Here is a 25,371-nt window from a genome sequence, read left to right on the forward strand (position 1 = left end):
CGTTCTCCCTTGGTTCTCCAGAACGACGCATTATGTAATTTGCTGAGCCAGTATCACGTCTCCCAGTAAGGTCTGCCATTACAAACACCCAGTAATTCCTGTCATCTGTCCCATCACTCCATCTACTGTGGTTCGTCCTAGAGTTGGTCTTTCTCTTCCTCGTCCCCATCATTACAAGGTGCTTACGCAATGATCAGTGTCACTTACACTGTCTTAAACATGACGTCCATACGCCTCCATATAATACATCTATAATCTTTCATTCATCTCTGCCATCCGTTATTCATCAACAAAGCAGCTCCCTTTTTACTCCGCCGACGCGTGCAAATACCGTACCTGATCTTACACCCTTCACACCCTGCCACACACACTTGACTCCCCTCATCTTGATCTCACTTAGCGTCATCACATACCGCACATCCTTGAACACGAAGCTCGAAAAATCTCGAGTATTACTGAAAACAAGAATGGTGAAAGTGGGAACAGGGGAAGAAGGAGAGAGAGAGAGAGAGAGAGAGAGAGAGAGAGAGAGAGAGAGAGAGAGAGAGAGAGAGAGAGAGAGAGAGAAACACAGTAAGACAGAATTGGGCCCACTCACTGATAATCGGACCAGATCCTGATATTGTGCACAACAAAGTAGGGCGTCCAGCATGCGACGAAGGTGAGGATGATGGAAAGCGTCATCTTAATCGTCTTCATCTTGGCCCGCGTCACCGACTTGGCGTTGAAGGTGGTTTTACGCAGCATGGCAACACCGCCTAGGTGAGGGAGAAGAAGGTAGTTTAGATTAGTGCCTGTTAACCACGTGAGGATCCTTAAGGCAGACATTAAGACAGATATTAAGGCAGACATTAAGTTTTTGCCACGTTTCCGATCTTCTACAGTAAAATACGACCTGCCATGGCTGAGTTGACGTTATATTCAGGTTCCTAACTGTACTGCTGAGTACATAGAAACTAAAGAGGAAAGTGCAGCGGGAATGGTGGGTTTAATGGGGAGGTGAGAGTTAGATAGGCGGGGGACGGAGATTACGTTAGATGATGATGAGATGTGGTTTGATTTGGATGGTAGGGATGTGGGTTAGATTTAATAGGAAGGGATGTGAGATAGAGTTAGAAGGTGAGGATGTGGGATAGATTTAGAAGGTGAGGATGTGGGATAGATTTAGAAGGCGGAGATGTTCGTTTCGTATCGTTTCTATTTTGAAGACCCAGCATGCTTGCATGCATTGGCCTTGGTCACCTAATGGCGTCTCTCCATGCTGCTCGATCTCTGGCAGTTTCCATATTCAGTTCCTTATCCCTGAGGCCACACTCATTGACCTCGTCCCAGGTCTTTTTCGGTCTACCCCTCGCAGCCCTACCCCTAACGTTGACACTTCTCACTATCTGCACCCAGTTTTCATCCCCTATCCTTTCCACATGGCCAGACCATCTCAATCTACCTCTCCTCATCGCAGCACCAATACACTCCAGTCACATCTTACCTCTCAACTCTTCCATCGTAAACCTAACCCCTCCCCCTCTCCAGGCCTCGCATTCAGGGATGCACTGCACATCCACCTAATCATTGTCATTTCTGTACGTTTGAGCCTGCGAATATCCTTTTCCTTTACTGCCAGGTCTCACTGCCATACAGCATTATATTACACTCCTAACACATGCGGCATACAAAGATCCCTTAGCACATAGGGAGAGCCCTCTCAGTGTCAGGAGAGGCTACAGCTCCCTGAACTTCTTCCAACCATTCCTCACTCTGGCCACAGAGCAAGCTCCAGCCCCACTACCAGCACATAACAGGTCTTTGAAATAACAAAATTCTTCCACATACTCGAGAGACTCACCAGCAAGTTCAATCCTTTCACGTCTGACATTCTCCACATGCTCTCCCCTACACACCGCACGCATGAAATCAACATTATTTCGCAGTCTACCTCTAATACCTCTACATCTTTTATGCACCCACTTATCACAAACACTGCACAAGATGGAATTACTTTCCGAGCCCTTGTGGCAAATCGCACATGGCCACTCTCCCTCTTCTTCGACAGTACCGCCACTAGCCCTATATACCATCACTTTTGTTTTATCTGTATTTACTCTGAAGTCCTTGTGCCCTATACCATCTCTCCACTTCCTAAATCTTTCCTCCGCCTCCCTTTCATTTCCTGCAATCAACACCACATCATCAGCATACATCTCACACGGAGGTCCATTTCTGAAGTCACGTGATAGAGCTTCAAGTACCAAGATATACAACAAGAGGCTCAAAACTGACTCCTGGTGAACACCAACATTCACGCAAAACTCATCACTCAAACCTCCACTCACCCTTACCTGGGTGCGAACACCCTAACCAACGACTCCACACTCCTCAATCTCAAGCTTTCTCATTGCCCACTTCACTCTGTCAAGGGCCTTCTGCAAATCAACAAAAGCAAATTACAGTTCCATTTTCTCTCCTATATATTTTTCCTGAAGATGTAGAACAATGAATATGGCATTAGTGGTCTCTTTGCCTGGCATGTACCTAAACTGCATCTCATCAATATTCACTCTTTTTCTAATCATAGTTTCTATAACTCACTCCATTACCCTTATTATCTGGTCCAAAATCTTTATGCCTTAATATTTCCTCTTTCCAGGGCATCACCCTTCCCCTTGCACACATTTACAATTACACTCTTCAGCCAATCCTCCGGGACAACGCACTCATAATCGTATTTATCAAGTCAGTGACTAACCCCACTCCTATATCTCCTGAGGCTTTCAACACAGTAGTGGATTATATTTAGAAGTTGGGTAAAAGCGGGTTAGAGTTAGATACTGCAGGTTATATAATTATGGAATTAGGGGGTTATATTTAGACGTGCGAGCTAGGCTTAGGAGTAGGGATTAGGCTTGGAAAATGGGGTTCGATTTAGAACTTCAAGGTTAGACTTGGAAAACTGTAAGGATTTGGATCTGAGGTAATCTTAGGCAGCATGATAACGCCGTCTGTGAAAGATGACCAAGGGCGGAGGTTAGGGTATTGTTCTAAGTGACTTGGAAAATTTCGCAATACCACTCATTCATGATTTAATGTGCATTTTACACCTAGGTATATTTGGTATCTTTCTCTGATTGTTATTGATGCAAACTATGTCGATATCAGAACGAAATAAATAACAAGCAAAAGTTTTCTAACCTGCACTACGCAAAATGAATCGCCAAGGAGGAGGCGCTGCGAAGCGTTCCATTCAGTGTCATCTAGGATGTGACCCTTAGATTTAGATGGTATGGGTGAAGAAGAAACACTTAGGACTAAAGCTGTCAACGACGTGTGGAGGGTAAAGAACTGATAGGAGGACAAATATGGTAATTAATACCTAGTGTTATACTTGTACGATACACGTCTGGCTGATACTTGATCCACTGGTGAGTACGACGTGCAGGAATATTACACTAAGTGTGGGAACTGGAGGATGAAGAATGTGCAGATTGTCTTGGGACGCATTGTATAACTGCATCATTTCTGTGTCTACTGTAACATCCTCACAGATAGAATAGGAGTATATAGTATACGAGTACATATGTTATTCCATAATCAAATTTCTGTTTTCTTTTTTTTCTTAACAGTGGTTGAGGGATCCATGTGCCAGTCAGGATGAAGATTTTGCATAACGGCACATCCTCAAGAGGCGGCTGGAAGTGTTACGTCGGTTTTTGGTCCGCATTCTCCCTGGTTAATGAAACTCCCTAACAACTTTTCCCAAGCAAGTTATTTTGCCCATTACAACCCATTGTCCATCTCCGTATTACATACCTCTATCTATCTAACTATCCATCTATCTATCTATCTGTTGCCAGACGCCTTAATCCCGTAAGGGGTGGCCACAAACAATATCGCCTCCATGTCGCTCTGTTTCCCGCCATTTCACTGCCCTGGTCCCAGCTCACACCCCCCTGTCTCACATACCTCTCCCCTCCATCCCCATCTCATCCTTGGCCTCCCCTCCCTCTCCCCCTCTTTTTAATATCACTAGTATCTTTTACATAGGTAACGTGCAAAAGAATAGTAGCCAACCGTATCCATATTGAATACATGCTTCGGTCTGTTTCATTCAAGACGGGGGTACTGGTACTGACGGATGTATTTGGCGACATGTCGGTGTCTTGTGGATTTTTAGTATAATCTATTTTAATGAAACAGAAATAATAAAAATGTCCCCTGCTCTAGTTTGGCTACTAATCTGCGTCCATTCATACAGTAGACCACGTCTCTAACCACTCGACCACAGCCTTCACCACACACCACCACACAGCAGCACTTAGGACCCGACAACTCATTCCAGACTGAGAAACGCTAGAAGTATTTCATTTAAGACCGGCATAAATCTCTCTCTCTCTCTCTCTCTCTCTCTCTCTGTCCTTTCTTTTGTTTTCTCTCCTTATCCTCCTCTCATCCCAAGTATTACTGAGAGTAGTTAACAATTCGTCAGTGGGTATTATGAAAGAGCAGTAAAAATATATAAATTCAGATCCTCATACTTTATCATATAATTGAAGAGCAGTGAAACATATCACGTACATTCAAATCTTTATACTGTGTCATGGAAGAGCAGTGAAAACATATCATGTACATTCAAACCCTTATACTGTGTCATGGAAGAGCAGTGAAACATATCATGTACATTCAAACCCTTATATTGTGTCATGGAAGAGCAGTGAAACATATCATATAAGTTCAAACCCTTATACTGTGTCATGGAAGAGCAGTGAAAACATATCATGTACATTCAAACCCTTATACTGTGTCATGGAAGAGCAGTGAAAACATATCATGTACATTCAAACCCTTATACTGTGTCATGGAAGAGCAGTGAAAACATATCATGTACATTCAAACCCTTATACTGTGTCGTGGAAGAGCACTGAACACATAATATATACATTCAAATGGTCATATTCTTATCTCTGCCTCATTAGGAATCAAACCTTGTCACGCGAACCGCAGTCCACTCCTTGAACCACTTGTCCGCTAGCGATAAATGGATTAAATGGTGACGGGAGGGAGAACGACCGAATAATTTAGTTGGTGATGAGTTGGTGAGTGGGGGGATGAGTGGGTTAGTGGATGAGTGGATGGATGTGTGCATGGATGGATAAAAGGATGAGTGGATAGGTGGGTCGATGGATGAATGGACTAGTGGATGAGTGGATAGATGAGTCTTTGGATAAGAGGATGGTGATTGAATGGATGGATAAGCTGATGGATGAATGTATGAGTAGATGGATAAGTCTTACCGTGGAAAGATGATTGGATGGATGAGTAGATGAATAAATGAATGAGTGAATGAACAAATGAATAAACTGATGGGGAATGGATGGGTGGATGAGTTGATGGATGAGTGGATGAGCAGATGGACGAGTGGGTGGGTGATTAGCATGAGTCAGAATGATGCAGAGATTCAGCTAATTGTCAGTTTCCCCCGCACACACACACACACACACACACACACACACACACACACACACACACACACACACACACACATCTCACCCACCACCCCTCCCCAACATACAGGCAATGATGACGACAGAATGGAGAGTTTTTCCTGGTAATCCGCGTTATACATGCATGTGAATGTGTGTGTGTGTGTGTGTGTGTGTGTGTGTGTGTGTGTGTGTGTGTGTGTGTGTGTGTGTGTGTGTGTGTGTGTTTATTCTAGGAAGAAGGAACCAAGGCCACGAGCCCGCAAAGACTGTACCTTCCAAGAGAAGAACAAAATACAAGAGAGAGCCAAATTCAAGATCCGATCATTTCGAAATGCCTGGACACACTGCGTTTGAAAGACTGGAGATCATAGGAAGCAGGAATTACAGACAGAGGAAGAGTGTTCCAGAGTTGACCTGTTGCATAAATGAAGGACTGGGAGTAACGGTTAACTCTTGCATTAGAGAGTTGGACAGAAAAGGGATGAGAGTTTGCTGCTTGATGAGTGCAACGCGCCCGTCGTAGAGGTGGAGGAATGCATGCAGACAGTTCAGAGGAGCAGCGACCATTGAAGTAGCGATAGAAAAGAGATAAAGATGCAACAGTGCGGCGAAGAGACAGAGGTTGAAGGAAGCCAGTAAGGGGAGGAGAGTTAATGCCTTTGACTCCACCCTACTGAGAAGAGCTGTATGTGAAGAACCTTCCCACACATGCGAGTTGTAGTCCACACAAGGGCGGATAAAACCCGTGTATAGTGTCAACAATTGTGCAGGGGTAAAAAAGGAATGGAGTCGGCTTAGCACACCTAATATCTTGGAAGCAGATTTTACGAGAGATGTAATATGATCTTTCCAAGATAAGTCCCGAGCGAATGAAACCCCAAGCATGTTCAAGGATGATGCAGGATTAGGCTGAGTTTTATTAAACACTAGTGGGTACACCTGTGGAAGACTTTGTCGGGTTGATAGGTGTAAGAATTGAGTCTTTGATGCATTAAAAACAACAAGATTATTTTTGCCCAAGTCAGAGATACGATCCAAGTCAGACATTAGGTGTGCCATAACCTCAACCCTTGTTTGTTGAAGTAACTGCTGAGATGGACGTTGGGGGAACCGAATGGAAAGGTGAAGGGTGGAGTTATCAGCGTACGAGTGGATAGGGTTAGATGTACAGCTTAGAAGGTCATTGATGAATAAAAGGAAGGGAGTTGGTGATAGGACAGAGCCCTGAGGAACACCACTGTTGATAGATCTAGGAGAAGAATGATGACCGTCTACAACAGCGGCTATAGAACGACCAGAAAGGAAGCTAAAGATGAAGGCACAGATAGAAGTATAGAAACTGTAAGAGGGCAGTTTGGTAATTAAAAATTTATGCCAGACTCGATCGAAAGCCTTTGAGATGTCAAGTGCAATGGCAAAGCTTTCGCCAAAGCCCCGAAAAGAGGATGACCAGGAGTCTGAAAGGTAGGTGAGATGATCGCCAGTGGAGCGTCCATGACGGAACCCATACTGACGATCAGAAAGAAGGTTGTGATTGGAAAGATGCTTTATAATTTTTCTATTAAGAATTGACTCGAAAACTTTGTGTGTGTGTGTGTGTGTGTGTGTGTGTGTGTGTGTGTGTGTGTGTGTGTGTGTGTGTGTGTGTGTGCCGAAATGGACAGCAATAATAAACAGTATAACAACGCTTAGCAAACAGACTGGGTTGAACTAGAGCTGTTTCTGATCTATTTAGTACAGGGAGAAAGCGAGGGTAACCTCCCAGTTGCAGTGTGGTCCCTATGCAGTGTGGTGTGAGTTCCGAGGCTTCTTGTGTGGAGGATCGTTGGCTGTATCCCCTTCCGCTTGGATTTTCTTGTACCTTTATTCAAGAGACTTATTTTGCATACTTCACCTTGTGTGTTATGTATGGTCTTGCAATACTGATTTACTATAGCTTCCATACATGACATGCTGGAGGTTATTAGTTTTTCATATGTAAAAATAGTGGTGAGGAGGAGGTGGTGGGAAGCCCCCATAATCGTCGAAAATCCAATCTCATGTCAACAAAGCCTTTTGGCTGACATTTGCGACCCGAGGTACATAGGCTGGGGCGGGAGAGGGGAGAATCTTGCTTCCCTATAAGCATGGGTAATGACAAAAATGAGATGAAATTCCTAAGAATCAGACTTAGCTTTTGACATACTTCAGCGAGAGAAGCGATGGCCACGGAGGAAGAAGTGTAAGTTTATACTAAAAGCAAGGGAGAAACAAAGTAGAAGAGAGTGGGAAAAAGGATGACGATGATAATGATGAGAGAGAGAGAGAGAGAGAGAGAGAGAGAGAGAGAGAGAGAGAGAGAGAGAGAGAGGAAAGAGATTTGCAACCTTCCTGGTCAAGTCCCCTGTGCCTGTACCCGCTTACAAGCCCCTCTGGCCACTCATTTCTTATTCAGCACCAGCACCAGTAAAAATGAGCACTGCAGAACAGGCGGCTGCATTAGAGAACTGCCAGTATTATGCCTGCGTCTAACGATTTTGATTTCCATGCTTCTTGTTCTGTTTCACTCTTCTGACTCTCCATCTTACTGCAGTGGCGCATTGCTCTGACTGTCCTGTCTACCTTCCTGTCCTGCCTATTCCCTTGTCTCAATATTTTACCTATCCTTCCTACTTTCCTGGCTCACACTATCACCTATATGTAATACTCTGCCTCACTCTTCAGACTTTCGTGGCTCACACTTCCAGTTATCCTGCATACTCCTCTGCGTTACTCTTATGTCTTGCCTCACTCTTCCAGCCATCTTGCCTACCCTAGTGCCTCACTCTTCTGTCTTACTATCTTTATTCTCTGAACTTACCTATGCTTGTCCTGCCTACTCATCCTCTCAAAGGTACACAGAGAAAGAGAGACTGAGTTTTTTTTTTTCTTTTTTTTTTAATGCGAGGAACAAGGAACCAAAGGTCATGACCCCGCAATAACAGTTCCTTCAAAGAGAAAAACAAAATACAATAGAGAGCCAAATTCAGGATCCGATCATTTCGAGATGCCTGGACACACTGCGTTTGAAAGACTGGAGATCATAGGCAGCAGGAAATACAGACAGAGGGAGACAGTTTCAGAGTTGACCTGTTGTATAAATGAAGGACTGGGAGTAACGGTTAACTCTTGCATTAGAGAGCTGGACTGAAAAGGGATGAGAGTTTGCTGCTAGACGGGTGCTACGAGCCCATTGTAGAGGTGGAGGAATGCATGCAGACAGTTCAGAGGAGCAGTGACCATTGAAGTAGCGATAGAAAAGAGATAAAAATGCAACAGTGCGGCGAAGAGACAGAGGTTGAAGGGAGTCAGTAAGAGGAGGAGAGTTAATGAGACGAAAAGCCTTTGACTCCACCCTATTGAGAAGAGCTGTATGTGGGGAGCCTCCCCACACATGAGAGTTGTACTCCACACAGGGCGGATAAAACACCTATATAGAGTCAACAATTGTGCAGGGGTAAAGATAGAACGGAGTCGGCTTAGCACACCCAATCTCTTGGAAACAGATTTTACAAGAGATGTAATATGATCTATCCAAGATAAGTCTCGAGTTACTATGAAAAAAAGGAAAGAATGCAAAAATCGCCCCTTGAAACACACACACACACACACACACACACACACACACACACACTCACACACATTCACATGCACAACTGCTTATGAAACACTGCCATCTTATCTGACCTACACAGAATACTCACCACACCGTTGTTATCGTTCCCCCCCTCCCCCCCCACACACGCCCTCCTACCCCAGCACAGTCCCCCACCCAACACCACAAGGTTAGCAGACTCATCAGCACTCGCATGGACAGGCACAACACCAAATACTGCTTATGGTGAATCTGAGAAATAATAATAATCGCGTACAGAAAAACGCAAGGAAATTCTATCACTGTTTAGCTGTGTTTCCTCATTCTCTAACTAGATACTAAGCTTTTTTAGGTAATTAGTCTTGCCTTTGATAAACTTTGTGTCTGTATTTTGTAATGTTATCAGATTCTGCATTGCTACATATCATGTTAGACCAAGTGTACTATGATGTATATAACAAGGGTTTGGAAAATCGTCAAACAGTAACCTTCATCCTCGTCCTCCTCCTCATGATCATCATAATTATTGTTATAATAATAATAATAATAATAATAATAATAATAATAATAATAATAACAACTGCAACAACAACAACAACAACAATAATAATAATAATAATAATAATAAAAATAAATAATAGTAATAATAATAATAATAATAATAATAATAATAATAAAAATAAATAATAGTAATAATAATAATAATAATAATAATAATGTATTATTTGAGTAAAATATGTTTTTGAAATATCATCACACATAACAATACCACCGTACTTACTACGTGATATTACTTCCTTCTTATCATGAGGCATTACATAGCCATATCACAAGGCTGTATTACATTACAAACAATACATTACACAGCAGTCAAATGTAGGGTAATGCGTTGTACAGCAATTCATTTATACAAGCAGCTCTGACCGTCGTGTTGTTGGCCTGAACGGTCTGTTATTAACTCATTATACAGGTAACACTATATCACTTGCTGGTGTCACTGATACTGTTGGCTAACTGAATATTACAAGTGGCAGGTACAGCGTCAGTCCCACCGCCGCTGATGTTATCTGTATACGCTGCATTGTTGTTGTTGTTGTTCTTGTTGTTGTTGTTCTCTTCTTCTTATAACAACAACAACAACAACAGCTACTACTACTGCTACTACTACTACTTCTATTACTACAACAACAGCAACAAGTACTACTACCACTACTACTACTACTACCATTAGTATTATTATTACTCTGATCAACAAACCAATAATTATTTCTGTAGCCTCAGAAACCATTGGCAACGATGGGTGGTAACCATACAAACAAGGAAACGCCTGGTGGTCTAGTGGGTTAAAGCGCTCCAACCGGATGAGGCTCAGGAGAGTATACTGTACATAAGAGGGAAGGCTGGGGTTTATTGCCCACACAGTGCCACTCAGGGAACAGCGACTGATCACTCTTAAGTACCCGGACTAAACAGCCTCGTGATTGGCCTCTAAGTGCCTGATAGACAAAGCAAAAACTGGATAATACATAGATAAGTAGGTATGTTAGTGTACACACACACACACACACACACACACACACACACACACACACACACACACACACACACACTTTTAGATAAGTAGGTAGGTTATTACTGCACACACACACACACACACACACACACACACACACACACACTTTTAGATAAGTAGGTAGGTTATTACTGCACACACACACACACACACACACACACACACACACACACACACACACACACACACACACACACATCCCATTTCACGCTTAGTTGATTTGGCAAGAGAAATGCACTGCCACATTGATTACTAAACTGCAGTTGCTAATTAATATACCTCTCCACATGGCTTCATATTCCCTTTCATACGTGGTTTACGGTTAATACAATTTCTCTCCTTTATGTTCGTATTTCAGAGGTCGTTGGAATTACCTCCGCCAATGAAAAGGCAGGCTATGTATTCACCTGCTGTAGGTTTGCCTGATTGTTTGTCCACACGATATTTCCAAAAGTTCTGAATGAATTTCAATGAAATTTTGTGGAAGGGTGGGCCATGGACCATGATAGAATTGATTAAATTTTGGGGCGGATCCTGATCCGGATCCGTAGTATCCTGCACAATGTCTCCAATATCTCCCAATGTTCTCAACGATTTTCAATGAAATTTTGTGGAAGGGTGGGCCATGGGCCAAGAAAAAACTTATTAAATTTGGGGGCTGATCCGAATCCTACATATTCCACACGATATCTCCACGGATCCGGATCCGGATCCGGATCCTTTTTAATGGCAATGTCATTGGCGGAGATATGCGCTTTCCGAGTGATTTCTAGTTGATTTTGTATTAGCCATTGCTATTTTTTTGTCGGTTAGTTTCGTTCAGTTATTCACATTCACAAGAGCATTTATCCTTCATTTTCCGCCCTTTCCACTTAATCTCAGCTTAACAGTAATTCTGTTACCATCACGCTCATCAGAAGTATCCCCTGACTGCAAGAAGCACCCCCCCCCCACACACACACACCTCTCCCCCCCCCCCAACACGCACGTATTACCTCTCACTCAGTTACTGGCACAGAATAAAAATTCTTTCATTCTTCCCTCACATTTTCTCTCACGTCTTCCCTCTCTCGTAATACAACCTCACTTGCACTCGCACACCCACTCTCATAGACATAGTCTCTCAACTGACTCAAATAACTCTCTTACTTACTCTCACTTTAACTTGAACTGTTTTCTGCATTTCACACACACACACACACACACACACACACACACACACACACACACACACACACACACACTACTGGACCCAGGTTAAAATCCCCGCTGGGGTAGGGAACAGTTTAGGGATCTGAATTTCATAAAATAAAACTTGCTGATCTACCAGAAGACCCGCCGACATGTCGTAATAATACCCCCGCTAATACCAGTACACCAGTCCTGCATAGGACAGCTCTAGCATGTATTCAAAATGGACGGTGGGTGTTAGCGCTGAAGTGGTGACATTTAGAGGTGCATGGTATGTAGGAGGATTACTGGGCCTTGTGATCAGGCTGAGAAGCCTATGCCCAGAGTCGGACACACACACACACACACACACACACACACACACACACACACACACACACACACCTCACACACACACATACACACCTTACACCGCTCGCTGGTGCAGTGGTAACGTTCCCGCTTGCCAACTGGCGGACGGGATTTCGCGCCTCGCTCAGGTTGCGAAAAGTTTCACTGACGAAGTGGGTGGTTACTGTCCCCCTTGAGCAAGGGGACGGGTGTGTGCGTGTGTGAAGGTCACAGCCTTGCCCTTAGATCGGACTATATGAGCTTTCAGCTCCCTTCCGGGAGGGTAAAAGCTGACGATCACGACCATCAAGAGATCCTGACCGACCCGGTGAATTACACACACACACACACACACACACACACACACACACACACACACACACACACGGACTCTCTCTCTCTCTCTCTCTCTCTTAATCTCCTATCCTGGTGCTTTTTCTCTCAGCCCCCCTTCTGGTCCACATGGCTCATATGTGTGTGTCTTTTCTTAGTAACTTTAATCTTCTCTAATTCCTCTTCTTTGTCTGTCTATCTGTCTCTCTGTCTGTCATGCGTAAGTACGTTCGTATACAGTTTCATAAATATAGTCATGTGCACGCAAATACACATGCTTCTATTCTTACACACACATACACTCACACACACACGACGAACGAAATCACACGACTGAAATGTTGCATAGGTTGTGTGGTAAAGCCTGAAGTATATATTTCACGAACTGGACGGAAACATTACTGACCAAATTGCTTATTGACATCGAAATGGTGACTTATGTTCAAGTTTTATTCTTGATAGTTCTTGACAACCATTTGTAGCTCAAGAGGTACATATAATAGTGAAGGAGTTGATTCAGACTATTTCTCGATCCTCCATTTCAAAAACTGTCCTTTCTCCAAGCTGAAGATAATTGTCTGTAGAAAACATGAATATGAGTTATGGCGGCCTCCGGTAGAAGGCTTTCTATCATACTAAGTGTGATGGATTTTTCTCATGTCTATACAATCACATGTAAAAGTGGTCTGTTAGCCGATTAGGATGGGTAGGAAGAGTCCAGGCATTTATAGGGGCAGAGAGAGTGAATTAAACCGTCCCCATTCATCAAAACTATCGCTATCATGCCCTCGTCGACACTGTCCTACCAGCTGTAGTGCCGACATGCGTTACATGAAAAATATGTAACAGCAATATAATGCACGCGACAAATATGTATGAGAAGTAATGATATGACATTCGGGAAGGAATCAGAAATATAAAAGGAAGGACATAGTGTTGGCAGGAAACTATATGAAAAGAAGGACATAGTGTTGGCAGGAAACTATATGAAAAGAAGGACATAGTGTTGGCAGGAAACTACATGAAAAGAAGGACATAGTGTTGGCAGGGAACTATATGAAAGGAGGGACATAGTGTTGGCAGGGAACTATATGAAAGGAGGGACATAGTGTTGGCAGGGAACTATATGACAAGAAGGACATAGTGTTGGCAGGGAACTATATATGAAAGGAGGGACATAGTGTTGGCAGGGAACTGTTAAAAAGAAGGGACATAGTGTTGGCAGGGAACTATATGAAAGAAGGGACATAGTGTTGGCAGGGAACTATATGAAAGGAGGGACATAGTGTTGGCAGGGAACTATATGAAAAGAAGGACATAGTGTTGGCAGGGATCTATATGAAGAGAGGGACATAGCGTTGGCAGGGAACTATATGAAAAGAAGGACATAGTGTTGGCAGGGATCTATATGAAGAGAGGGACATAGTGTTGGCAGGGAGCTATATGACAAGAAGGACATAATGTTGGCAGGGAACTATATGAAAGGAGGGACATAGTGTTGGCAGGGAACTATATGAAAGGTGGGACATAATGTTGGCAGGGAACTATATGAAAGGAGGGACATAGTGTTGGCAGGGAACTATAAGAAAGGAGGGACGTGGTGTTGCCAGGGAACTGTAAGAAAGGAGGGACGTGGTGTTGACAGGGAACTATATGAAACGGAGGACATAGTGTTGGCAGGGATCTACAGGGGATAAAAGGAGGGACATGGTGTTGGTAGAGAACTATAAGAAAGGAGGAACATAGTGCTGGCAGGGAACTGTCGGTTAACTTTTATTTGTGACAGTATCCCTCTCGCCCCCAGTACTTGTAATATTGGTGAAACACTTCTGTAAAAGACCATCATCATCACCATCACCATCACCACCATCACCACCGCTCAGTTGTCTCTTTCTACTCAAGGATTGGGTAAGGAAGATTGGCAATATACCTTAGAGTAGCAATGAAGAACCTCAACCTAAGTTTGATAATCTTCCCCTGTCTATCTGTCTATAGGTATCTATCTATCTATGTATAGGTATCTATCTATCTACCTATCTATAGGTATCTGGCTGATCTATCTATCTATCTATGCGCAGATGTATCTGTTTATCTATCTATCTGTCTATCTATATCATTATTATCATTATCATCATCATTAGACAAAAACATTCCACTGTAGGACAGGCATCTCCAAAACGTTTCCACATACTCCCAGTCTTGTGCTTTTTCTTTCCATTCCAGAACCCTAAGATCTCTAATGAATTTTCTGCCTTCATCGCCTGCTCGTTTTTTTTTTCTTTTATCTGGAACCCTGTATCTCCTGATGTAATTTTTTAATTTTTCACACCACCTAGTTGCTGGTCTTCCTCTTCGTCTTTTTGTGTCAGTCTGTTACTTTCCTTGTCCACCTGTTGCCGTGTCTTCTACTATTATGGCTTGCCCACTGCCACTTCGTCTTTTTTTATTGATTTTAGTACGTCGTCTACTCCAGTCCGTTTCCTAATCCAAGCTGATTCTCTTCTGTCTCTTAAAGTAATTCCTGGCATCGATCTTTCCATACCTCCCTGGACATTTAACTTTTTTTTTTTTTTTTTCAGTGGTCTGGCCACTGCCCATGTCTCTGAGCCGTGAGTCATTTCGGGGAGAACGCACTGATTAAAAACTTTTCTCCTTAACATAAGAGTAAAGAGCCCTTCAATATACTATTTTGTTTACTAAACGTGCTCCAACCCAGCTATATACCTCAACTTACTTCAGGTTCGAATGAGGGATTAGTCAGTACAAGTTGCCCAACTTATACGAATTTATCAACTAAATATAAAACTTCATCTTGGATTCTTATTTCCCCAATTTGATCGTGGTTATAAAAAATGACTTCTGTCTTTTTCTTACTCATCTCCAGTCCTACGCAAAGACTTCTTCAGTTCAAGTCTGCTATCAGCTGTTGCAGTTGTCCACCTGACTCACTTACTGTCATCTGCAAAATTAAGGTTAACCCCTTAACTGCGGGGCGTCACTTTCGTGATGCTCGGCCACAATGGATCATACCGCGGGGCGTCACTTTTGTGATTCTGTGTTATTTTGAATTATCCCGGGCTCTCAAGTGGTGGCTTGTATCTATCAGTACTACCAATGTCCAACACTAGTCAGCACTCCAAATCTCATCTGTACTCCCATCCATTGTTGACATTTTAGCGATTTTACCCCCTTCGTGGCTCCCCTCCCTACCGGCCCTCCATTACCCTGTCCTCTCACCTCCCATGCCGCGCTGCGCTACACAAATTTCCCCCGGATTTTTCCACAGATTTCATCCATTGAAATAAGCCCTATGCCCTATACTTATACAAAATAATATATACCAAAAAAAAAATAAGGTAAGTGATAGTGTTATACACCAAGAATTGGCTAATTATCACCTGACAACACCTCACGTGCATTCATTCGCTACATTACCCCGGTAATTTCCCCTCTGAATTATGCCTTGTAATCGATGTCTGTAATAAAAATATATATCAGAAAGGAAGGAAGAAGCCTAAGTGACATTTACATTCACCTGGAACTACCTATTTCTTTATGTATTGCCGAGATTTTCTACCTATAAAAAATTAGCATGTAGGTTAGCAGCAGTCAGCCTCAGTGTCATTGTCAACCTTTGCCTTCTCAGATAAGCCACGGCATTTAGTTCCTTGTCCTCTGCTGTAGTGAAACCGTGTCGTACTTGCGCCCCGCCATTTCTGCCGCTTCTGCGCCCATTGCAAAAGGCCCCGTGACCTCTACCCCTAAGAAAAGTAGTGAGGGAAGCAGGAAAGGCCTTAGTGACTCTGCAGTGGCACGTGAACTAGCAGAATTGTCCATGGTGATGATGAACAGTGATTTTGATGATTCAGGTGAATTGTGTGATGAGCCGGGTGAGGTAATCGTGCCAGAAAGTGCTAGTACGAGTGCTTCAGTGTCGGAATTAGTCTCTAGCTCCAAGGGAAAGGAGCCGTTAGTGCAGCAAGGGAAGGAATTTGGGAGGGGAGTGAAAAGGCGGCGTGTTAGCCCCAGAACAATGCCCCCGCGTGACCCAGCCCGCCATAAGTCCCAAGTGCATTCACCTCACCGTTCCCCAAGCCCCACTTCACTCATTTCTTACTCATCGTCGGCTGAGTTATCTCCGGAGTCTTCGTTGTCGGAGTCACCACCAGCATCAACAGTGAAGGCAGGCCGTAGAGGAAGAGGTAAATCCAGGACTTTGAAAAGTAGAGTTGTTAGTAGGGTAAGGGCTGCTAGTGCTGTACGGCAACCCAGGGTCAGTGCGAGTGACCTTGAACCAGATAAATCTGCCTCACAGCCACCCACCACCACCACCACCACCCGCTCTAAACCGCCACGACAGGGAATCCTGGACGCCTTCACGTGAACGGAAGGGTCCAATTTTGTGCCTGAACATTTAGTGTTTGATGAGAGCTCCTCAGGAGTTCAGCCTGCCTTCACTATTGACGATAATGTTGAGTGTGTGGACTACCTTTTGGCCTTCCTAGATGACGAAGTCATGCAGCACATATGTGATGAGACCAACAGGTATGAATCACAACGTGCTGCAAGTGGTACAGGTGCAGCAAAGATGCAACAGTGGTCCATGCTGGGAGTGCAGGAGCTGTATGTGTTCTTTGCCCTCATGCTTCTCATGCCACACTCCAAGAAGCATGAGTTGGAAGAATACTGGTCCATGGACCCCTTACTACCCTCACCCACCTTCAATAAGTACGTGGCCAGAGATCGCTTCCGGAACATCATGGGAAACCTGCACTTTGCCGACAACGATGTACCTTCCCAAACCGACCCACTCTGGAAGATCCGGGAGATTCTGAGCAGAATGAAGGATAAGTTTATGTCATTCTTCCACCCCTTTCAGAAGGTGGTCATTGACGAATCCCTGGTTTTGTTCAGAGGACGTCTTCGGTTTGTTCAGTACATTCCAAGCAAACGCCTTCGCTTTGGAATTAAGTTCTTTGTACTGTGCGACTGTAAGACGGGGTACATCCTTGACTTCGTCATTTATTCAGCCAGCACTGTCGATCTGGATAAAACACACCCCCTTGGCTTCTCAGGCTGTGTAGTGAAAGTGCTCCTAGAAAAGTATTTTGGTGGGAATCATGTGCTGTATGCAGACAACTATTATACAGCACCGAAACTTGCCAAATACCTTTCTGAGCACGGCATTGGCTCCTGCGGCACTGTCAAAAGTAATCGTGCCCACTTCCCCAAATTCACAGAGGCAGGAACCTCGCAGCGAGGAGACGTGCACCTACGCAAGTCTGAGAAGATGCTGGCAATACGGTGGCATGACAAGAGGGTCGTGCACTTGCTCACCACCGTACATAAGGGGGAGATGACAGACAGTGGGAAGGTCGACCGTAGGACAGGCGAACCTGTGATGAAACCTGATGCTGTGTTGGACTACAATATTAACATGCGGCTGGTGGACAAGTCTGACATGATGACTGGTGAGATCGACTGCCTCAGAAAGAATACTAGGTGATACAGGAAAGTTTTTCTGCATCTCATAGATATGACGATGCTGAACGCCTTCATCCTGTACAAGATTAAGGTCAAGCCACCCAAGTCCTTCTCCCTGAGGTTGTTCACCAGGACTTGTGTCCAGCAGCTGCTGGAAAGATATGGTAGGGTGACAGCAGCAACTCCAAGGCGCCATTCAGTAACACTTCCCGACCGACTTGAGCATTGGGCGTATATGGATCGGCGCAGACTGGAGCTAATGCCTGCCACAGGGAAAAGGAAGGCTGCAATTCGCAGGTGTCAGGTGTGTGCGCATACCACCCGCCGCACACCTGAGCACAAACGCACCTCTTGGCAGTGCGCTGAGTGCCAGGTTCCCCTCTGTGTTACCTGCTTCTTTGATTACCACAGCCAGAAGCAGTTCTAACAGTGCAAGTGTGAAAGGAGAATAATGTGTAAATAATGTGTAAATAGCAAGTGAAAGCAATGGATGTTCAGTACATATGATGGAACAGTGTATTATAGTTTTATCTTACTGAAAGTGACAGTGAATAACATAGTGTAAGTAAAATAGAAGGGTAAATATTGAAAATAGAATAGAAAATGTAAATAGTAATGTAAGTAATTAGTAATATAAGAATATGAGTACAAATAATTTATGTTATAACAGTGAAAGTGAATCCTTGGCTCTCTACGTATTTTACTGAATGAAAAATTGAATGACTTCAGTGACAATAAACTAATACTACTGAAGGAAACTTATGGAGAAATACTCCAGATATATATAAGTGTGATATAGTAATAGAAATATAAAGTGTGAGGGGTTTTATGAATGATAAATGACAGCGTACCAAGAGCGAACTAGCGCAAGTGCGACGATCAGACGCGCTCGTAATTTCCATTGCTTTCAGTGTTTTTTTTTTGGAGTATGGATCCCAAACTACTTGAAAATCATAGAGTAGTGTTTATAGTGTTAATATCTGGCTGTGGTAGTCATATTACGGGTTGTCGGGAAGTGTAAAGTGGAGACTTCGTTACCCAACTTCAGAGGTCTCCAAAAGTCCTACAGTAACCGACGAAGGCTCAACAAACATTCCAGGAGAAAGCTGAAGGTATGTGCCATAAGCATATTTAATTTTAATATTCTAGGACTAATAATTGATTTTTAGCAAATATTTTTTGAGAGTCTGTCGGAGCCCGAATAACCCCACGGGACATGCAAAACATTGGTAAACATGCCCGCAGTGTAGGGGTTAATCAGATATGCATCTTCTATTTATATTCCTTTGTTACTCCAGATAATCTGTCTAAATACTTCTTCTAAACATTCTGTGAACAATTTTGGTGAGATAATATCGCCGTCTTAATTTTTTTGTTTCAACTGTGATTTTCTAATATCTGTATGGGTCTTAGTGGTCGCTGCTCCATCTTTCAGTATTGTACATTGTAGATCTCATCTACACCCTGTCTACGAATTGCACTCGATACCTCTGTTGCTTCTACTGAGTAGAAGGTTTTTTCGTAGATGAAAGCCATACGCAAAGGTTTCTGTAGGCTACTAATTTTGTTTTTTGCAAGGAAGAAGGAACCAAAGGCCAGGAGCCAGCAAACTATTCCTTCCAAGAAAAACAAAACAAAACAAAACAAGGTAACAGAGAGCCATATTCAAGATCGTACATTTCGAGATGCCTGGACAAACTGCGTTTGAAAGACTAGAGGTTATAGGCAGTACGAATACAGACAAAGGAAGACAGTTACAGAGTTGACTTGTTGCATATATAAAGGACTGGGAGTAACGATTAACTCTTGCATTAGAGACTTGGACAGAAAAGGGATGAGAGCCTGTTGCTAGACGTGTATTACGCGCCTATCGTAGTGATGGGGGGATGCATGCAGATGGTTTAGAGGAGCAGTGACCATTGAAGTAGAGATAGAAAAGAGATAAAGATGAAACAGTCCGGCGAAGAGACAGGGGTTGAAGGGAACCAGTAAGAGGAGGAGAGTTAATGAAGAATGTTGGAAGCCTTCCCATACATGAGAGCTGTGCTCTAAACAGGGGCGAATAAAACCGGTGTATAAAGTCATCAACTGTGCAGGGGTAAAGAAGGCACGGAGTCGGCTTAGTACACAAAATCTCTTAGAAGCAGATTTTACAAGAGAGGTAATATGTTCTTTCCAAGACAAATTCCGGGAGAATGAAATTTCATGAATGTTCAAAGATGATGCAAGATTAAGCTGGATAATGTTAAAAATTAGAGGGTACTTCTGTGGAAGATACTGTCGGGTTGATAGATGTAACAACTGAGTTTTTGATGCATTAAAAACAAGATTATTTTTTCCCCCAGCCAAGTCAGACATTAGGTGTGCCATAGCCTCATCCCTTGTTTGCTGAAGTGACTGCTGAGATGGACGCTGCGGGAAACGAATGGAAAGGTGAAAGGTGGAGTCATCAGCATATGCGTGGCTAGGATTAGATGTACAGCTTAGGCTATTGATGAATGAAAGGAAGAGAGTTGGTGATAGAACAGAGCCCTGAGGTACACTATTATTGATAGATTTAGGAGAAGAACGATGACCGTCTACAACAGCAGCTATAGAACGACCAGAAAGGAAGCTAGAGTTGAAGGCACAGACAGAAGGATAGAAATCGTAAGAGGGCAGTTTGGAAATCAAAGATTTATGCCAGACTCGATCGAAAACCTTTGAGATGTCAAGTACAATGGCAAAGCTTTCTCCAAATACCAGAAAGGAGGATGACCAGGAGTCTGAAAGGTATGTGAGATCGCCAGTGGAGCTTCTATAGCGGAACCCATACTGGCGATCAGAAAAAAGGTTGTGATAGGTAAGATGTTATAAAATTTATCTGTTAAAAATAAACACAAAAGCTTCTGAAATACAGGACGTTAAAGCAATTGGGCGATAGTTAGAGGGATGGGAATGGTCATCTTTCTTTGGGTCTGGCTGAATGACAGTAAACTTCCAGCAAGAAGGAAAGGTACAAGTTAACAGACAAAAGCAAAAGAGTTTACCTAGGCAGTGTGTAAGCACAGAAGCACAGTTTTTGAGGACAACAGGAGGGACCCCATCAGGTCCATATGCCTTGTTAGTATTGAGGTCAGTGATGGCAGAAAATACATCGATTGAAGAAATCTTAATGTCAGCCATGATGTAGTCAGAGGGGGGAAATGTTGGAGAAACAGCACCGGAATCGTCTAAGTTGGAATTGGAGGAGAAAGTCTGAGCGAAGAGTTCTGCTTTATCAACAGAAGAAATAGCTTTAGAACTATTACAGTGGAAAAGAGGAGGGAAGGATGATGAGGTAAAGTTGTTAGAAAGATTCTTGGCAAGGTGCCAGAAGGAGCGGGAAGAATTCGAGTTGGAGAGTTTAGAGCATTTAGTACTGATGAAATTATTTATAGCAGAGCGAAGAACAGACTCAACAGGATTCCGGGCAGAAACATAAAAGGGATGAGATTCAGGAGTTGGTTGGCTCCTATACCTTTTGTAAGCTCTCACCTTGTTGATATATATATATATATATATATATATATATATATATATATATATATATATATATATATATATATATATATTGTTACGTCCCAGTTCCCATACTGCCACAGGCTCCAACAGCAGTAGTACAGTACAGGAAGGACGTTGCCCAGTGAGCTGTTCTTCTTATGGTCAGCCTTTAGGTGTGCAGTACACAAGATCATCTGAGGCGAAAATAAACACTGGCTCCTTAAAGTTCACTGTCTTTATTTTCCAAATAATTCCACTTAATGCTTTTCAACTTCATTGTTCTCACAAGCACTGGAGCTATACACACTTTATAGACTGCATTTACACTTAATGTTTAACAACACTTCACAGTTAGTACACATAATGCTTGCTAACACTTCACTTATTACACAAGTACTGAAACCCGACTAAACTCCAAACTGACTTGACACCTCACTAAACTTGTAATAATCTCTACCCCATCTTATCTAGGCTTTCATTACTCTCAGAACTTCTACTTCTCCAACATTCTAGGACATACTGTCTTACATCAGCCCCTAGCAACAACAGTTACCAACTACGAGACATCAAAACATTCTAGAGTTCTCACATTACATAAAACTCTAAATCATTAACCATACGAACTTAAATTACATAATTTAACAAGCAGTCACTTAAATAAAACATTACTGAGAAAAAGCACATTAAATAAATGAATTTTTAACTTATGAAATAACTACACTCACAAACACCAGGCAAACTGGTAACTCTGACGACTCGTACCGAAACTTACGGTACCAGAAACGTCTCGAAAGATCTCGGCTACCTAACTGGCAAATCCCCCTTCGTAACACTACCCCCTCCCTAGTTCTTTGTTGTCTCGACAAAACTACACAATATATACAAACATAAGTCTTAATCTTAATAAAACATCTAACTATACACACACAAAAAAAAATCTTTCAACTTATCAGGTCTTCTCCTATGCTGCTTCCGACTATGTCCTTGTTCCTCCACTTAGTCCACTCCTCCAGGAAGGTCTTGGTCCTCTTCTTGACACAGCACACATCACAGATCCGACACCACTCTTCAACATCCTGACGCATGCCAATCTAGTAGAACTTGTGTCACAGCCGGCTTGGAATTGTCTTCACTCCCAGGTGCCTACTAGTGATCTGGTTATGGGACTCATCTAAGATCTTGGACCTTATCTTCTTCGGAACCACCAGTTGCCAATACTCGCTGAGGCCATTGGGCTTCTCCCACTGACGCTCCAGTAGTCCGTTGCAACGAAGGTCCCACTGACTCCAGCAGCTTTTGGTCGCAGGGCCCAACCTGGAAACTTCTCCCCATGATGGTCGCACTGCACTCTGCTGCAGCCACTCCAGCACCGGTTGTAAATCTACACCCTCCATCTGCATTCTCCCCAGGTCTTCTTCGTCTGACGCCGGCCCCGTCACTACAGTACAGCTGCATTTCTTCCTATGATTCCCATTCCTACTATGCTGCATGTCATCTGTCCTGTCTTCTTGCACACTACTCATCAAGGTTCTCTTGCATTTCTTCAGTGGTGGGTCTTCTGCATCCTTCCTCTTATCATCCCAACCATTCTGATCCGCAAGTAACTCAAACTGTGCACGGTAAGCTTCCCAAGATACACTGCCATCACACTGTTGAGGTTTCTTCTTAACTGAATCCCCATTATAGCCATGCACTTCACTGGTTTGGGACCTAATAACTGAGGCATCATAACTAAGTCCAGGACTTACAACTTCTGCATTCTGATTATTCAGCCCTGTAATGCCATCTTCAGATGCCCGGGATCCGTCATGATTCACCATACACTGTCCATTCCCTTCATGTGCGCCCTGTACGCTAACCTGAGGCTCAGCAGTGCAATATTTCTCTACAGCCTCAATTTTCTCACTAATTATCTTCTCATGATTGACTACATGCTTCAACTGGTTATCTACAAGCTGTCTGCACTCCATCACTATTTCTTCATTAACTGTCTTCAATTGTTCATCTACATGCTGTTTACACTGTCACATTATTGCGTACCTCACACTTCTGCTGCTCTAGCTTGGCATCTACTTCCTCCTTAAGCTGTTTCTGTTTTTCCTTGATTTCCCCCATGAATGCATCTAGCTGCCCTTGCATCCTCGGTTGTACTTTCTTCTGTTGCTCCTGTAATGCCTCCCGAAGACGTTCATATCGTTCTTTCTCTTCTTCATTCTGTGCCTGTAATTGTTCTCTGATTTCTTTCTTCTGTGCCTGTAATTGTTCTTCGAGCTTTTTCTGTCCTTCGTTCTGTGCCTGCAATTGTTCTTTAATTTCTTTCTTCTGTGCCTGTAATTGTTCTTCAAGCTTTCTCTGTCCTTCATTCTGTGCTTGTAGTTGTTCTTTGATTTCGTTTCTGAACTTTTTCTGTTCTTCACTTTGGGCCTGTAACTGTGCTTGGAGTTGTTTCTGTCCTTCACTCTGTGCCTCTAGTTTTTCACTCTGTGCCTGTATTAATTTCACGATTGTCGCCAGGGAAATTTCCTCCTCCTGCCCAGCTCGAGACCTTGTTTTCACACCTTCCGCTTCCATGTCAAAGGTTAGACTCACTGCAGCCCTGAAATAATAATCCTCACTCCTGACACCAGTGTTACGTCCCAGTCCCCATACTGCCACAGGCTCCAACAGCAGTAGTACAGTACAGGAAGGACGTTGCCCAGTGAGTTGTTCTTCTTATGGTCAGCCTTTAGGTGTGCAGTACACAAGATCATCTGAGGCGAAAATAAACACTGGCTCCTTAAAGTTCACTGTCTTTATTTTCCAAATAATTCCACTTAATGCTTTTCAACTTCATTGTTCTCACAAGCACTGGAGCTATACACACTTTATAGACTGCATTTACACTTAATGTTTAACAACACTTCACAGTTAGTACACTTAATGCTTGCTAACACTTCACTTATTACACAAGTACTGAAACCCGACTAAACTCCAAACTGACTTGACACCTCACTAAACTTGTAATAATCTCTACCCCATCTTATCTAGGCTTTCATTACTCTCAGAACTTCTACTTCTCCAACATTCTAGGACATACTGTCTTGTAGGGGTGGGCGTAATCGATTATTTGTAATCAATTACTTCGATTACTCGCCAGAAAAATATTGTAATCGATTATTTTTCCAGTAATCGATTATTTTATTGAGTACTTTTGGTGGATTTTTGGCATACTTCTAGCCATTAACATGCCAGGTTATGGTTTGTTAAACATCTTACGTTTGGCAATGCACTTGCAGACCTTGGCGACTCGAAAAATTGGAGGCATTTTTGTACAGCAAGTTGTAAATGAATCCCTCGTCTCTCAGTGGCATAGATAGACGATTTAGCTGCCAACTCCTAGGTATGTATTTTGTTTGTGAGAACATTGATATTGATCACTGGTATTTCATTTTGTAAGCATGATATTTGGCGGAAATACCAATAAAGTGACGACTTCCAAATAACCTATCTTCGTTTTGAGGATTGGACATCAGAAACTTTAAGATGACCCATATGATTTTCCTTAACATTAAGCTTATTATTCATGTTACATTACAGTTTTGTAAGATTTCTTTTTGAAGCGGATTTTATAGACACGCATAAGAACAGTACACAAGACGAGATTGTCTCCCGCGGTGATTTAACAGAGGCTTATTTTATTTATAATTACTTTGATAGTACAAATGATATATATTTTTCTATGATGATTTGAAATAAGTCGTAATCAATGTGCTACTTATCATTATGTCATGAGTGTGATGTAATACAGTACACTGTAATGACCATTACTTCCAAACAGCTATTAAACATAACAAACATAGATCTTGGTG

At 42.8% G+C, this 25,371-nt stretch overlaps 1 protein-coding gene across 1 annotated transcript in view; it reads right to left on the minus strand.

The window, feature by feature from the left end:
• LOC145404703 (gonadotropin-releasing hormone II receptor-like) overlaps positions 1-25,371 on the minus strand; it is a 315,031-nt gene that overhangs the window by 6,677 nt on the left and 282,983 nt on the right. The window contains exon 5 of the mRNA XM_080276254.1: positions 599-758. Coding sequence (XP_080132380.1) covers positions 599-758 — 160 coding nt within the window. The remainder of the gene's footprint in view (positions 1-598; positions 759-25,371) is intronic.

This window comes from Coenobita brevimanus, chromosome 64 (genome assembly GCF_032717465.1).
Source record: "Coenobita brevimanus isolate Jiangsu-jjx chromosome 64, ASM3271746v2, whole genome shotgun sequence".
In the NCBI taxonomy this organism is placed as follows: domain Eukaryota; kingdom Metazoa; phylum Arthropoda; class Malacostraca; order Decapoda; family Coenobitidae; genus Coenobita; species Coenobita brevimanus.